The 14311-nt window shown below is 43.4% G+C and overlaps 1 protein-coding gene across 3 annotated transcripts in view; it reads right to left on the bottom strand.

Annotated features, from left to right (window-relative positions):
* hspg2 (heparan sulfate proteoglycan 2) overlaps positions 1-11849 on the bottom strand; it is a 530364-nt gene extending 518515 nt beyond the window's left edge. For all 3 annotated transcript variants that reach the window (XM_060851818.1, XM_060851817.1, XM_060851815.1), the window contains exon 1: positions 11586-11849. In XM_060851818.1, the coding sequence (XP_060707801.1) occupies positions 11586-11651 (66 nt within the window). In that variant the 5' untranslated portion in view covers positions 11652-11849. The remainder of the gene's footprint in view (positions 1-11585) is intronic.
* Positions 11850-14311: the final 2462 nt, after the last annotated feature.

The raw sequence follows: 14311 nt of genomic DNA on the forward strand, positions 1-14311 counted from the left end.
CTATGAAAATACAATTTCTTTTACTGTTAAATCCGATGTATTGACTGGACCAGTTTTAAACATTCTGAAGAAGTCACACTGCCAGGTCATTTCTGGATGGACTATAAAGGTAAGTGGAACTAGACAGCACGTTCAGGAATCAAAAGTGTCGCCACGCCCAGGTAGACAGAAACAGGCAGCCAAACGCACTGACAACAAAGACTCTAGGCCTTGACCTGGCAATAAACGACAGCGAAGGTTAGGGTAAAAACAGAAGTGGAAGAGGCAAAATGGAATGTGTACAAACTCAGAGACATGAACAAAGTAAGACTTGAGGAAACCCAGAGATGAAGATGATGATGACAGCCCCTCTAAGGCTATGACAACAACGAATGAACATCATTTTCACATTTGAATGGTTTCAAATGGTTGCAGGTTAAATAACAAAGGATTACTAAATTCTGGCTAGACCATGGAAAATCAGCTTGCCTTCTTTACTTACCCTCTTTGTAATATCAAGGAAATCCTTACCACTGCAGCTCCAACAGCAGACAGTGGGTCCTGACTCATACAACAACTACTCAACCATCACCCTGTACCTCACAACACAATAACCACAGTCTGTCATTATCCAATCCAATAAATTGCTTTGGGAATGATTGTTCTGCAGCCGAGACAACCTTAATTTCATCTGCAAGAGGGAAATTGAAACCGCTGCCTGTACAGCTGCTGTTTCCAAAACATATTTACTTGTCAGACATCAGAAAACACAGGCGGCTTGAACAGCTTCACTCAGTCAAGAAATTCCCTCATTTCACAGAGGAGAGGACGCAATCTAACAGTGGGAAAAACAATGCATGGCATAACTTGTTAAGATAAATGAATCCATGACTATACTGACAATGCTGCACCCAAGCCCCAAATTTGTTTCTCTTCAATGGGGTCAACAAAAACATGATAACCACAAAGAGATCAAATGAATGGTTGAGGAGGAATTTCTTGGCACAGAGAACGGGGAGAGTGTGGATGTCACTGCATGGAACAATTGTGTCAAATGGTTTGCTTATAGATGTGATATAATAAAGATTTGTAACACAAAAAAGCTCATTGCTGTTATCTTGCCCAGACATGGTTTACCTAATAGTACGTATAAGTATAATCGTCGATCATCCAAAGCTTTCAGGAAATCCTAATTTCAGAGCACTCCCCACTCTTCACATGGCTCTCAGCACATTTGCCTTTTATTGATCAGTTCACCATTCCTGTCTTTACCCCACAATTGTTTAATTACTGTACTTCACAATTTCAAGCCACATTTAAGATCACAAATGTCAAACCACGTTATAGAATTCTTTTACACTAAGCAGTCAGTGTGCACAGACAAAAAGCCATAAGGTTACTATCAATAAACTTTATATGATTTTTTTTCAAAAGGCAGCATTTTGATTTGCATTAAACAGGGCAAGAATTTAAGTACTTGATAAGTAATACCAGCAGATGGAAGATGCATTGAATATAAGGACAGCAATGAGTAAGGTCAGATTTGGGAAAAGGGGACCAATCGGAAAGCTAAATAAACAACACAACAAAATAACATGACTTGGAGTCTTGTTTTAGATGGATCAAAAACTCAGGCCAAATAGGAGGCAGATTTGCAACAGAACTCTGAAATATGGATATCGAAAGGAGTAGAAAAGATCAGCCGCAAATGGCGAAGGGCTGTGTGCAGTGTGAACGAACAAAGAACACCATTGAAAATAATTAGGATCAGAGAGACTGGGTAGAGTACACATTACATTTAGATTACATTACTTACAGTGTGGAAACAGGCCCTTAGGCCCAACCAGTCCACACTGACCCTCGGAAGAGCAACCCACCCACCTTCACCTAACACTACGGGCAATTTAGCATGGCCAATTCACCTAACCTGCACATTTTTGGACTGTGGGAAGAAACCGGAGCACCTGGAGGAAACCCATGCAGATATGGGGAGAATGTGCAAACTCCACACAGTCAGTCGCCTGAGGTGGATTGAACCCACGTCTCTGACGTTGTGAGGCTGCGGTGCTAACCACTGTGCCACCGTGCCACCCAACCTTTAGAGCAAATTGACTTGATAAGGAAGAGATTATGATAGATGGCTTGAAATGTGAAGGAGGTTATTGTCAAATGCAAATACAGGTTTGAGAGAGAGAGAGATAATGGAAAGTCAACTGTGGGCTAAGAATCTGTCATGAGGCAGAGTACTTATAGATTAATGATGATAAAGAAAACATTAGAAATCAGTTTCTCCACGGGTAGAACACAAACTGATGTTAATATTCGATGAAGGTCTCCAAACTATTACAAACGTTGGTAGACCAGTCTGTATTGAAGATGATGGACCAACAGTCTTCAAAAGATTAAATTCCACAACAGTAAACAAAAGGCTTTTAAAATAATTATTATCTGTGCTGCTGGCCAATCTCCTCCATCTCTCACAACACAGGACCAGGCCTGCTCGATATAATGTAGGTTAGTCCCAGTGGGCAGCACTCCCACCTTGAAGTCCAAACATATGTTGTCTGAAAGCTGGACACAAATGCAATACTTCAAGCTGAATCTTTACTACATTGCTGGAATTTGGCGCATACAGTATCATTCAGCGAGTGTGACAGTGCTGGGGGTTACTGCAGTGTGGGGGGGAGGGGTTACAGTGCTGGGGTTACTGCAGTGTGGAGGGGGAGGGGTGACAGTGCTGGGGATTACTGCAGTGTGGGGGGGAGGGGTTACAGTGCTGGGGTTACTGCAGTGTGGAGGGGGAGGGGTGACAGTGCTGGGGGATTACTGCAGTGAGGGGGGGTGATGACAGTGCTGGGGATTACTGCAGTGTGGAGGGGGAGGGGGTGACAGTGCTGGGGATTACTGCAGTGTGGAGGGGGAGGGGTTACAGTGCTGGGGATTACTGCAGTGTGGAGTGGGGTGACAGTGCTGGGGATTACTGCAGTGCGGAGGGGGAGGGGTTACACTGCTGGGGATTACTGCAGTGTGGAGGGGGAGGGGTGACAGTGCTGGGGTTTACTGCAGTGTGGAGGGGGATGACAGTGCTGGGGATTACTGCAGTGTGGAGGGGGAGGGGTGACAGTGCTGGGGATTACTGCAGTGTGGAAGGGGAGGGGTGACAGTGCTGGGGATTACTGCAGTGTGGAAGGGGAGGGGTTACAGTGCTGGGGTTACTGCAGTGTGGAGTAGGGTGACAGTGGTGGCGTTACTGCAGTGTAGAGGGGTCTGACAGTGCTGGGGATTACTGCAGTGTGGAGTAGGGTGACAGTGGTGGCGTTACTGCAGTGTGGAGGGGTCTGACAGTGCTGGGGATTACTGCAGTGTGAAGTAGGGTGACAGTGCTGGGGTTACTGCAGTGTGGAGGGGTCTGACAGTGCTGGGGATTACTGCAGTGTGGAGGGGTCTGACAGTGCTGGGGATTACTGCAGTGTGAAGTAGGGTGACAGTGCTGGGGTTACTGCAGTGTGGAGGGGTCTGACAGTGCTGGGGATTACTGCAGTGTGGAGGGGTCTGACAGTGCTGGGGATTACTGCAGTGTGGAGGGGTCTGACAGTGCTGGGGATTACTGCAGTGTGAAGTAGGGTGACAGTGCTGGGGATTACTGCAGTGTGAAGTAGGGTGACAGTGCTGGGGTTACTGCAGTGTGGAGGGGTCTGACAGTGCTGGGGATTACTGCAGTGCGGAGGGTTGTGACAGGGTTGCCTCAAGACCCACACAATTTGTCTTGGTTCATTATCCAATTTCTGTCACTGGGTCAAAATTTTGGACCTCTTTTCCTAACGTCCCTATGAAGATCCTTACTCAGCACAGTCGGCAACTCTCTATTTTCATGTCAAGGACAGTTAGAGATGGGCAGCAAATGCTAGCCTTGCCAATGACACGCACAGCCCATGAAACAAACAATTAAAAGTAACTTTGTACAACACACTAGCCCTTTCTGTCTCTAAAGCTCAGAATTAATTTGTCATTTTCTTTGCCTTCAATTTGAACCCAAAATTACATCACTCTTGTTTCATCTACTCTCCCCTGAAATTAATTTAATAAAAAAGAGCTTCCAAAATGTAATATGTTCCAACTTTAAAACAGCCCCAGGGCATAATAAGCACTTATTGTGGTGTCTGTAAATTCACTGCACAATCTCAGACAATATTCTGTGGCACACAGGCTTAATTTAAGTCTGAACACGTCTGGCCAGGTGACAGAATCCTTGACTTCAGTTTCCTGAACCCTTCCCTATCATGTTTCTTTAGGCATTACAGCTTTCCTTTCAGGCAAACCCTATCCTTCCTCTGATCTCAAGGCTGTGGAATGCCTGGGACACAGTGCCTGGGTTTGTGCACTCAGGTCAAGGACACAGCAGCTCTCACCCGCACAGCGCTGAATACTGACGGAACAGCAACACATAGCCAAAAAAACTGAACCTTTTTACCACGGCCAAAAATCGAGTAAAACGTAAAGCAAGAGCGCCAAGGGTTGGAGGAGGAGGGTGGAGGTTTGCAGAGGTACCTACTCAGTCAGATGAGGGAATAACCAATGCAATTAGGTGGCATTATTCACAATGTTAGGAACATTCTGGATTCATCAAGCAGGAAAATACTGCAATAAAACTGACCTTAAAAAAAGGCATCGTTAGAACCAAAGAACAATTAGCTGAACACAAATCTGAAGCAAACTTAATTTCTAAGCATATAATTTTCTTTGAAATCATTTCCTAAAGTCATGCTATAATTAGCTTCCATTCTTTAGCTGCAGCTACAGGATATATAAAAAAAATTACAAACATTTCATTTCTGTAAACAATAAATGTTTCAAGAGATGCTTGGCAACAGAATCAGATCAAGGTAAGATCGAGGGAAGAGGAGGAAAGTTATTCTCATGTGTGTTGAGTTGTTACAATCTGGAAAAAAAAGTGCAAGTACACATGATGGGTTGAATGGCATCCTTTTCCACTCTAAGCTACACAAAAATTCCCAATTAAGCACAAGACAACATAGAAACAATCTTTTTCAGCAGACTAGCAATGTAAGCACTGTAAAGACAGAATTCTCCTTGTGTATGTCTCCTGCAGAACAAAAGCTAATGCTGAGTACAGTCCCACAGGAAGCTCAGTTAAAAGCCCAGCTACATTACTACCAAGGTGCTGGCAGACTATTTGTAGGTTGATTAATTTGCTTCAAATACAAATACTTGTACTGTTAATTTTTCAAAAGCTCAACCTTCACAACAGTTTAATGATCGCCTGGAACTCAATGGTAATAGCAAAGCTATTTGCTCACATCCAATAATCTAATCTCTTACCTCCCTCCAAACCTTTAAGTTATACAGATTTTACTGAAGTTTCAATGAAAGTATTATTTACTGTTCCCTTACAGAAAACCCAGCAAGTAGCAGACCAAGTGTAGACAAGTAACTTGTACTTCAGGCTTTTCCTAATCTCTGCTTCGACCACCATCATGCTGGATCACAAGCAGTAGCCCAGTGACTCATTTCATAGACCTAGAGTGCTGATGAACAATTTTAAATCAGGAAAGATTACTTTTTAAATAAAATGTAAACAAAACCTGGCAATTAACTGGCAATCATTGATTCTTGCACTACCAACTGAAAACTAATCAAAATTCTCCTCTCACATAGCATGGATTTTGCTTTTCCCCTTGTATCAGCATTCTTACAAATTTGTTCTGGTGATTGCAAAATGAAAAGTTTCAACAAAATGCATTTTTTTTTCCACCAATACTCAAGTTCTAGAAGACCAAATGGGTATACATGGACTGTGCAAGCAAGTCCTGAGGGCTTCACCTTCATTTGTGAACTGTGATTGAAATATGACGTATACCACATTGTATCGAAGCATCGTTTTATTAAGGTCACTCTACTCACAATCAACTTACAGACTGCACATGCTGATCAATCCTTTCTGCACTAATCAGACCTGATAGCGTCCACATACACACATTAGCCACCACATTCACAATCCTCAGCATTAATTCCAATCCCAGCCTTAGCACAATGTACCTGCGCTCTGGCAACTTATTTAATTCTTCTGCTGACACCCTTTACAGTCTTAACTTTACAGGAATTGGAGACAAAGAGAGACATGATGACATGGTCTTTCCCAAATTATATATGTTTTGTGACCTGACATTGTGAGAATAAGGACAGGTTTATGAATTTTACAGCTACAGATAACTCAGAAAAATTTAGTGTTTTATTGCTGTATCAATCCTGCTCACTCAACTAAAACAAGACAGTTCTCAGACTGAATAATGTATGTGTTGTTTTCCTTTCGTTTTCTAGAGGGATTAGGTATGATCCTGGTATCTCCAGAACACACCACCCTGAGATCTGCTATTCCATACTATCTGAAAATACAGTCCTGTTCCAGTTCAGTCCAAGTCAGGGTTTGCCAACACAAGTGGCATCTGAAGAAAGCCCTAATCTTCGGAAGAACAACTTCCCACCCCTGTCAAGGACATGCATACTAGCAGTCTGGTATTTGAACGCTTTCAAACATGAGTTCGCAGAATGTGAAAACAGGCTGGAGGAGCTGAATAGTCCATTTCTGTTCTCAGCAGGTCTTCATGGTGCACGCACCAACTAACCCACAATCATTGGACACTTTGTACAATAAAATCAGCCTTTCTAAAAAGACTGCAGCTAAGGAAGAAAGATTCAGTTGCTGTAACTTCCAAAAGAACATCCTGCAGCACAGAGTGTCAAAGGCCCTGTGAGATGATACGGGTGGTTTTCTCCCTCCCTTGCATGAAGCTGGACATGCTGAGGATCTGATCCAACTCCAAGATCACAGAATGGTTACAGTGCACAGGAGACTATTCATAATGGCTCCCCGAATGAGCAATTCACTGAGTGCTATTCCCCTTGTTGTCCCCTCAGAACCTTGTACATTCTTCCTTCCCCAAAGGGAAGTCAAATTCCTTTTTGAATTTCTCAACTGAATCTGTCTCCACTGCACCCTCAGGCAGTGCATGCCAAACCCTAAATACTCCCTCGTAGGAAAAGTCGCTGGACCTGAAACGTTAACTCTGATTTGTCTTCATAGATGCTGCCAGACCTGCTCAGCTTTTCCAGCAATTTCTGTTTTAATTTCTGATTCCAAGCATTCACAGTTCTTTCGGTTGCTAAATACTCACTTTCTGAAAGAGGTTTTCCTCACCTTGTACAGGAGCAAATTACTGCAGATGCTGGAATCTGAACTGAAAACAAAAAATTACTGGAGATCACAGTGGGTCAGGCAGCATCCATGGAGATAAAACAAGCTAACTTCGAGTCGAGATAACTCTTCACTTCATGTTTGCTTCCTTTTGTTACTGAAATCTCTTCTGATACAAATGGGAGTAGTTTGTCCCTTTCCACCTTGTCTAGACACCTCATGATTTTGCTTACCTCTGTCAGATCTCCTCTCAATCATTCCTTCTCCAAGAAAAACAGCCCCAACTTCTCTAATCTATCTTCATAACTGAAGTTCTTCATTGATGGAACTATCCTTGTCATTCTTTTCTGCATTCCTTCCAATGACTTCACATCCATATGATTACTAGAACTACACTCAATACTCCAACTGAGGGTGAACCAGTCTCTTATGCAAGTTCAGCATCATTCCTTGTATACTCTATACCCACATAAATGAAGCTTTGGAGGTAACACAGTGGTGAGCATTGCTGCCTCACAGCACCAGGGACTCGGGTTCGATTCCAGCCTCGGGCAACTGTGTGGAGTTTGCACGTCCTCCCCATGTTTCCTCAGGTTTCCTTCCACAGTCCAAAGATGTACAGGTTAGGTGCACTGGACATGCTAACTTGCCCATCATATCCAGGGATGTCTAGGTTAGGTAGATTAGCTATGATACAGGTCAGTATGGAGTCGATGGGCTAAATGGCCTGCTTCCACACTGTAGGGATTATATGAGGATATGGCACAGATGTGCGTTACAAACTGTGCTCTCAGCCTGTCCTGGTACATTTAAGTGACTAATATACAAAAACATCCAGATGCTCTGATCCTGCACTCCTTTTAAGAGTTACATCCTTTAATTTATATTGTTTCTCCATGCTCTTCCTACCAAAATGAACCACTTCATACTTCTCCGCACTGAACGTTATCTGCCAGCACCTCTTTGTTTAACAGCCACAGCGAGGCATTAAATGTACAAAGCATGTTCAATCCTGTCCTCACCTCATGTGCCTGTGTACATACTTTCAAGTGGAATCACTTGCTGTAACTAACTCTCTTCTTCCCATTCCTGACACACTGCCTCTGGCCGAAAGCACTGGTCAGCATCACTGAAGCCAGCTGACACAATAAGACCAAGAGTCAAACCTCAAGCATGTGTGTCAGCTGTAGAGCAGAACACCAGACAAAGCAGAGCAATTAACCCAGGACAGCACCTCAAGGCACTTGGTTTTGAAAAGGAACAATACATTCCGCATGATGTAAGTTGAAGATAATGACATTCTTGTGATTCTTCAACCTAATTAATGTATACACAAGTCACAGTTATTTTGTCATTTAATTTTTATCACTTTTAGTTTTTTTTCCCATTCACTCTTTTTCTCTTATTACCATTTCATTTCAAATCAGACCAGTGTGGACTTTAGATTACAATGAAAAGACTGTCAGATATTCCCTTCTCTATCTCCATGACAGGTTGACCTTACAGATGTCTAACGTCAGGAACCTAAATGTTACAGAATACTGTTCATTTCTCACCCTTGTGCCTCCTGTCGAACGATTGCCTGGTGATTAATGTCTCCATTTTAGAATTCTTATCCTTATTTTCAAGCCCTTCCATGGCCTTTATCCCTCCCTTTCTCTGTAATGTTCTCTAACCCTACAACCTTGAGTCCTCCCCCCATTCTGACCACCTGACATGTTCACATCTTCCCAAATTGGATTAAGTGAAATTCCGAGGAGAATGGTCCAGCAATCAGGATAGGCATAACGAAAGGAGGCAGAGGTTGGTGCAAAGTCAATGTAATATTCTGAAGGTAGATGTTAAGTGTATAAGAGATGGAGGTTACCCAGAGTTTGAAGCTCAGCAGATGGCAAGTTCACAAACAATCTAGTTCAGTGCAAGAGGGGCCAGGGAATGGAATGGATTAATCAGCAGACATGAGATGAGCAGGGCCATTATGCCAACATCAGCCTTTCCAATAATGAGCCAGAAAAAGCTTCCACTCATCCACGTGTTGGTGTGCGATAATGATTCAAGCACAGCTGTCGAGAGGTTGAGAGAGGTGGTGGGGGGATCACGCCGAACATCACCAGTGGGCGAGTCAAGTCCAATCTTATCCCTTGGATCATATCACCAAGGAGAGAGACATGACTGAGGCAATTGCTAGATATGACAAATGTGAGCCAGCCTGTGCTAAACAAAACATAATCCACCAGATGATCTGGCTGTCCAGATGGTAAAGGAGAGGTCAGACATCTACTGGAGAAGGGTCAGCCATGGAGATTATAACAAAAAGGTCAAAGTGGAGGGTTGGGGGGTTGATAGGGCACCACAGTTTGTTCCAGATTTCAGTCAGAGTTTTTACATTGTTGTCTGAAGAGCAGACAGGCAGGCTGCAGGGATTTACCTGACGGCCTGTCAATTTTAATAAAAAGGTAACAACCTCCATCCCACATCCATTAGAGGCAGTGACCCATGGTCCAGGCACCACTGCACTTGCACCAGCCACATGCCTGCACAACAACAAAATGTCTGATCCTATCGGAAAATATACAGCAATAGAGATATAGGAAAGCACTCCAGTACCAACTTCTCGAGGGCATTTACCCAGCGGTGCCCAGATCCAATGAAAGAATCAACAAAAAGGGCTCACTTCCAACACTGATAGGAGTGAGGAAATGCATGCAGGTCAGACCTATCACTGGCCTCACCTGCATTTCCTCATCATTGAAGCCAATGAAGAGATGTAGGGCTGACATGTCTAATGTGCATTTCATTCCACTGCAATCAGAATCCCTACACTCATCCATGACACAATGCCGTTGAACGTAAGATGATGACAGCAACTTCAAATCCAGGCCAAATCCACCCAGTTTCCAGATTCAAAATCACAGAACCGTAATCACTGCTCACTGCCCAACCCCTCCTCTGCCTCAAAGGATCACAGAAACTAAAAGATAGACCCCTTACTCCACTAGCAGAGACCAATCCAAGAGCAAGGTTCAAATCTACAAACCTCAGGACGTGCAAGACTGATCGCTTACCAACTGGAGAGTTAACCTGCATACTGATTTCACACTCTTTCCTCAAATTACTTCTACTGGGTTTCTGCAGCATTGGTCACACAATAAAGGAGCAGTGTAACAGAGCTGCAACTCTGCCAAAGAACTGATTTAACAGGATTCACACTATTTCCAGAAGTTGTCCTGAGTTTTAAATACTTCTCACAAAGCTTCAATTCACATCAACAGAGCAACCAACCCGCAGAGAGTGCTTGCCTCAACTTTTCAGATTTCCAAAACGTGACCTACAACATGTCCTGTGCTAGACTTGTATCTGCTCCAACATTGCAACTGGAATAGGGAAGGGGGGGGGAAGAGAACAGAAGTTATTAAAGACCAGCACCTCAATTCAGCTGGAAGAACCAAACCAGATCAACCAACAGGGTTCTGAAGCAGGCTTTAAAGTTGTAATTGAAAAAAAATCACACAACACCATGCCATGACACTAATCTTTTGCTATAAATTCTGTGCCTTATGGTCCTGCTCCACACTTTCCTGATAAAGGAGCAGCACTCTGAAAGCTATTGCTTTCAAATAAACTCTTTGTACTATAACCTGGTGTTGTATGATTTTTAACTTTGTCCATGCCAGTTCAACACCAGTTCCTTCACATTAAAGTTTTAACCCAACTTTCCCCACAGATAACAGCTCCTGGATTATAGTGTACCTAGCTGGGATGGGAAGGGAGGTGATGGTGGGTTGTCAAGATGTCATTAAATCTTTAATCTTCTGAGTAAGACCAATATAAAGAGTATTGTGACTCTGAGAGCCCAGAATGAGGTGCATCAATCTGAACACATTTTCCAATCCAAATTCACGACCTGACTAAATTTCCAGTGCCCTGCAGTTTAAAAGTATTTTTTGTTGTTACAATCACCTTTTCAAGCTGCAAACATATTGATGCAAAAATAACACAGGACTACGGACAGACTGATTTAGAGGAAACTATGAATAGGTTTCAAGCCATGGCAACAGTTCCAGACTGGATAAAATTAGCCTGTGCACCAGCATTTTTTTTCTCTCTCAGTCTCTTTCATACAAATATACCCAAGGATCGAGGGCCAATTCAGAAAAGGTGCGAGCTGAGAGAGTTTCCCCAAAGTGCTTCCTCGACCAGGCTCGAGCTCCGAGAGTTTGTCCAACTTCCTGAGGAGTTTTTGAAAACTTCTGCCGGACTCCTCGTTTGAGGAAAGTCGCCCTCCCGCGCCACGTAAACTCCGCTCAAAATCTACCGAGAAACGCCAGAAAAAGCGAAGGAAAAGTGTTTTTTGTTGGGGGGGGGGGGGTGTTGAGTGAACAGTTGTACTCACAGAAAAGCAGAAGACAAGAACTTGGATGAGGAGCCGCCAATGAAGCAGCGACACTCTTCGGCCCATTTCTCTTCAGGGTTCTTTTTTCCCCCTTTTCCTTCTCTCCCCCCCCAAAAAAAATCTCCCCAGTGATCGGTAGCTGGGGCTGGGAGGAGAAAGTCAGTCAAAGTTCCTTGAGTGGAGCCGCTCCCTACCTTGTCCCTGCTCTGCCCGAAAGGGACAGTCCAACTTTTTTTTTCCGCACAAAGTTCGCCTTTAGCCTCCCTCCCTCCCCTCAGCCTGAGCTCGGCTAGGCTCTGCCCAGAGCCCTCACTAAAACTCTCCCTGGATTTCCCCAGGATCGGATCCGATCCCTTCCCACTCCCCGGAATGGACTTCCAGGAGCTGGAGTTTACAAAATCCACAGAGGAGGAGGAGGAGCAGGAATCCGTTCAGCACAGTTAGACAGCACAGAAACAGACCCTTCACTCCCAACAAGTCCATAATCCCAAATTAAACTCAACCAGCTCCTTCAACACCACTTATCCACATCTTTCCCCATCTCATTTACCCCATTACCTGATGCTGTATTTGGAGTTGTGAATGGATCTCTCATATATGAGAATTGAGTTTTCACTGCGCCATCTCTGTAGCTGTAACACTATATTCTACATTCCGTTCTATTACCCTGATGCACTAACAAAAGGTTTGATTTCTCTGGTTAGCATACAAAACAATACTTTTCACTGTATAACACAGAGCAATACAGCGCAGAACAATGTTGTGCTGAACATGATGTCAAATTAATCTAATCCCTTTGGCCATATCTCTCCATTCCTTGCATATTCATACACTTATCTAAAAGTCCCTTTAACTCCCCTACCGTATCTGCTTCCACCAGTACTCCAGGCTCCTACTTGAAAGGCTTGTGCCCAAAACACAATTCTCCAGCCCCTCAGATGCTGCCTGACCTGCTGTGCTTTTCCAGCGACACTCTTTTTGACTCTGACTCTCCAGCATCTGCAGTCCTCACTTTCTCCAACCACACTCTGTGTATAAAAACTTTCCCCCTACATCTCTTTTGAATTTGTTCCCTTTTACCCAAAATACATGCACCCAATGTTACACATTTCAACTCTGGGAAAAAGATTTTGAGTGTCAACCCAACCAAGCATCTCATAATTTCTAGACTTCTATCAAGTCCCTGCCTCTCCAGAGAAAGCAACCTAAGTTTTTCAAGCCTCTCCTTATAGCCAATGCCCTGTAATCCAGGCGCTATCCTGGTGAACCTCTTCTGCATCTTGTCCAAAGCCTCCATGTCCTTCCCGTAATGATGCAACCAGAATTGAATGCAATACTCTAAGCAATGCTTGACCAAAGCCTTATAAAGCCACAACATGATATCCTGACTCTTGTAGAAGAAATTGAGAACCGCAGATGCTGGAGATCAGAGTCGAGAGTGTGGTGCTGGAAAAGCACAGCAGGTCAGACAGCATCCGGGGAGCAAGAGAATCAATGTTTCGGGCATAAGCCTTTCATCAAGAATGCATTCTCGGTATATGTGATAATAATAAATCAAATCATTTGTCTATATATGTATCAATGTCTCTCTGGAACCTGCTGAATGGTTGAACTTCCACAATCATGGGACATAGAAGCAGAAGTCGTTCATCGGGTCTGTTCTGCCATCCAATGAGATCCTGGCTGATCAGACAATCCTCATTCCACTTTCCTGCCTTTTCTCCTGTAACCCTTGAGTCTCTTACTGATTAAAAAGAAAATACAGCCAAGAATATACCTGATGACACAACCTTGACTGTCCTCAGCTGTAAAGATTACTGCACAGATTCACTACACTAAGAAAAATATCCTCATCTCAGTTTTAAATGGATGACCCCTTAGTCTGATTATTCCCTATGGTCCTAGACTCTCCCCAAAAGGGACACAGCTTTGCTGCATCTACTCTGTTCAGCCCTTGCATATTTTGCACAAAATATTTCTATACGATCTCCTCTCAGCGGTCTAAATTACAATTAGCACATATCCAACCTACTGAACTCTTCTCCAGAAACAACCTAGTGAGCCTTCTCTGGACTGCCTCCAACGCCAGTGTATTTTTCTTCCTACTTCTACATCCAAACTATTGTGCCCTGCAAGGATTCTGCACATTTCAATGAAATCACCTTGCATTATTCAAAACTTTAGAGAATCCAGACCCAGTCTCCACAATCTCTCCTCATTAGACAATCTTTCATCCCAAGGATCAATGTGATGAACCTTTAATTCACACCCTGTATGACAGGAATGGTCTTCCTTAGGTAAGGGAACCATATAGTATTCTCGGTGAGGTCTCGCCCAGGCTCCAAACAACTGCAGCAAGGCATCTTTATTCCTGTACTCAAATTCCCTCACCGTAAAGGTTAGCATTTTTTTTTCTTTATTCATTCATTTATTTATTTACATAAATACATAAATAGAAAGCAGGTCACTAACACAAGTGTTTCACCAGAGATTCACTAATAATGTTACCTAGTATGGTGATGAAACGTCTTCCAATGAACCTTCCAGCTCAGTGAGCAAATCTACATCCAGTGTATCATCCGTTTTTGGGATATTAATTGAGGGATAAATATTGGTCAACAGAGTGGGAATAACTCTCCTTAACTTCTTTATAAATAGTGGCATGGGATCTTTTCTATCCCCTGAAAGAGCAAACAACACCTCGGTATCGCATTTCACTAAAAGAC

This window comes from Hemiscyllium ocellatum, chromosome 37 (genome assembly GCF_020745735.1).
Source record: "Hemiscyllium ocellatum isolate sHemOce1 chromosome 37, sHemOce1.pat.X.cur, whole genome shotgun sequence".
Lineage (NCBI taxonomy): Eukaryota > Metazoa > Chordata > Chondrichthyes > Orectolobiformes > Hemiscylliidae > Hemiscyllium > Hemiscyllium ocellatum.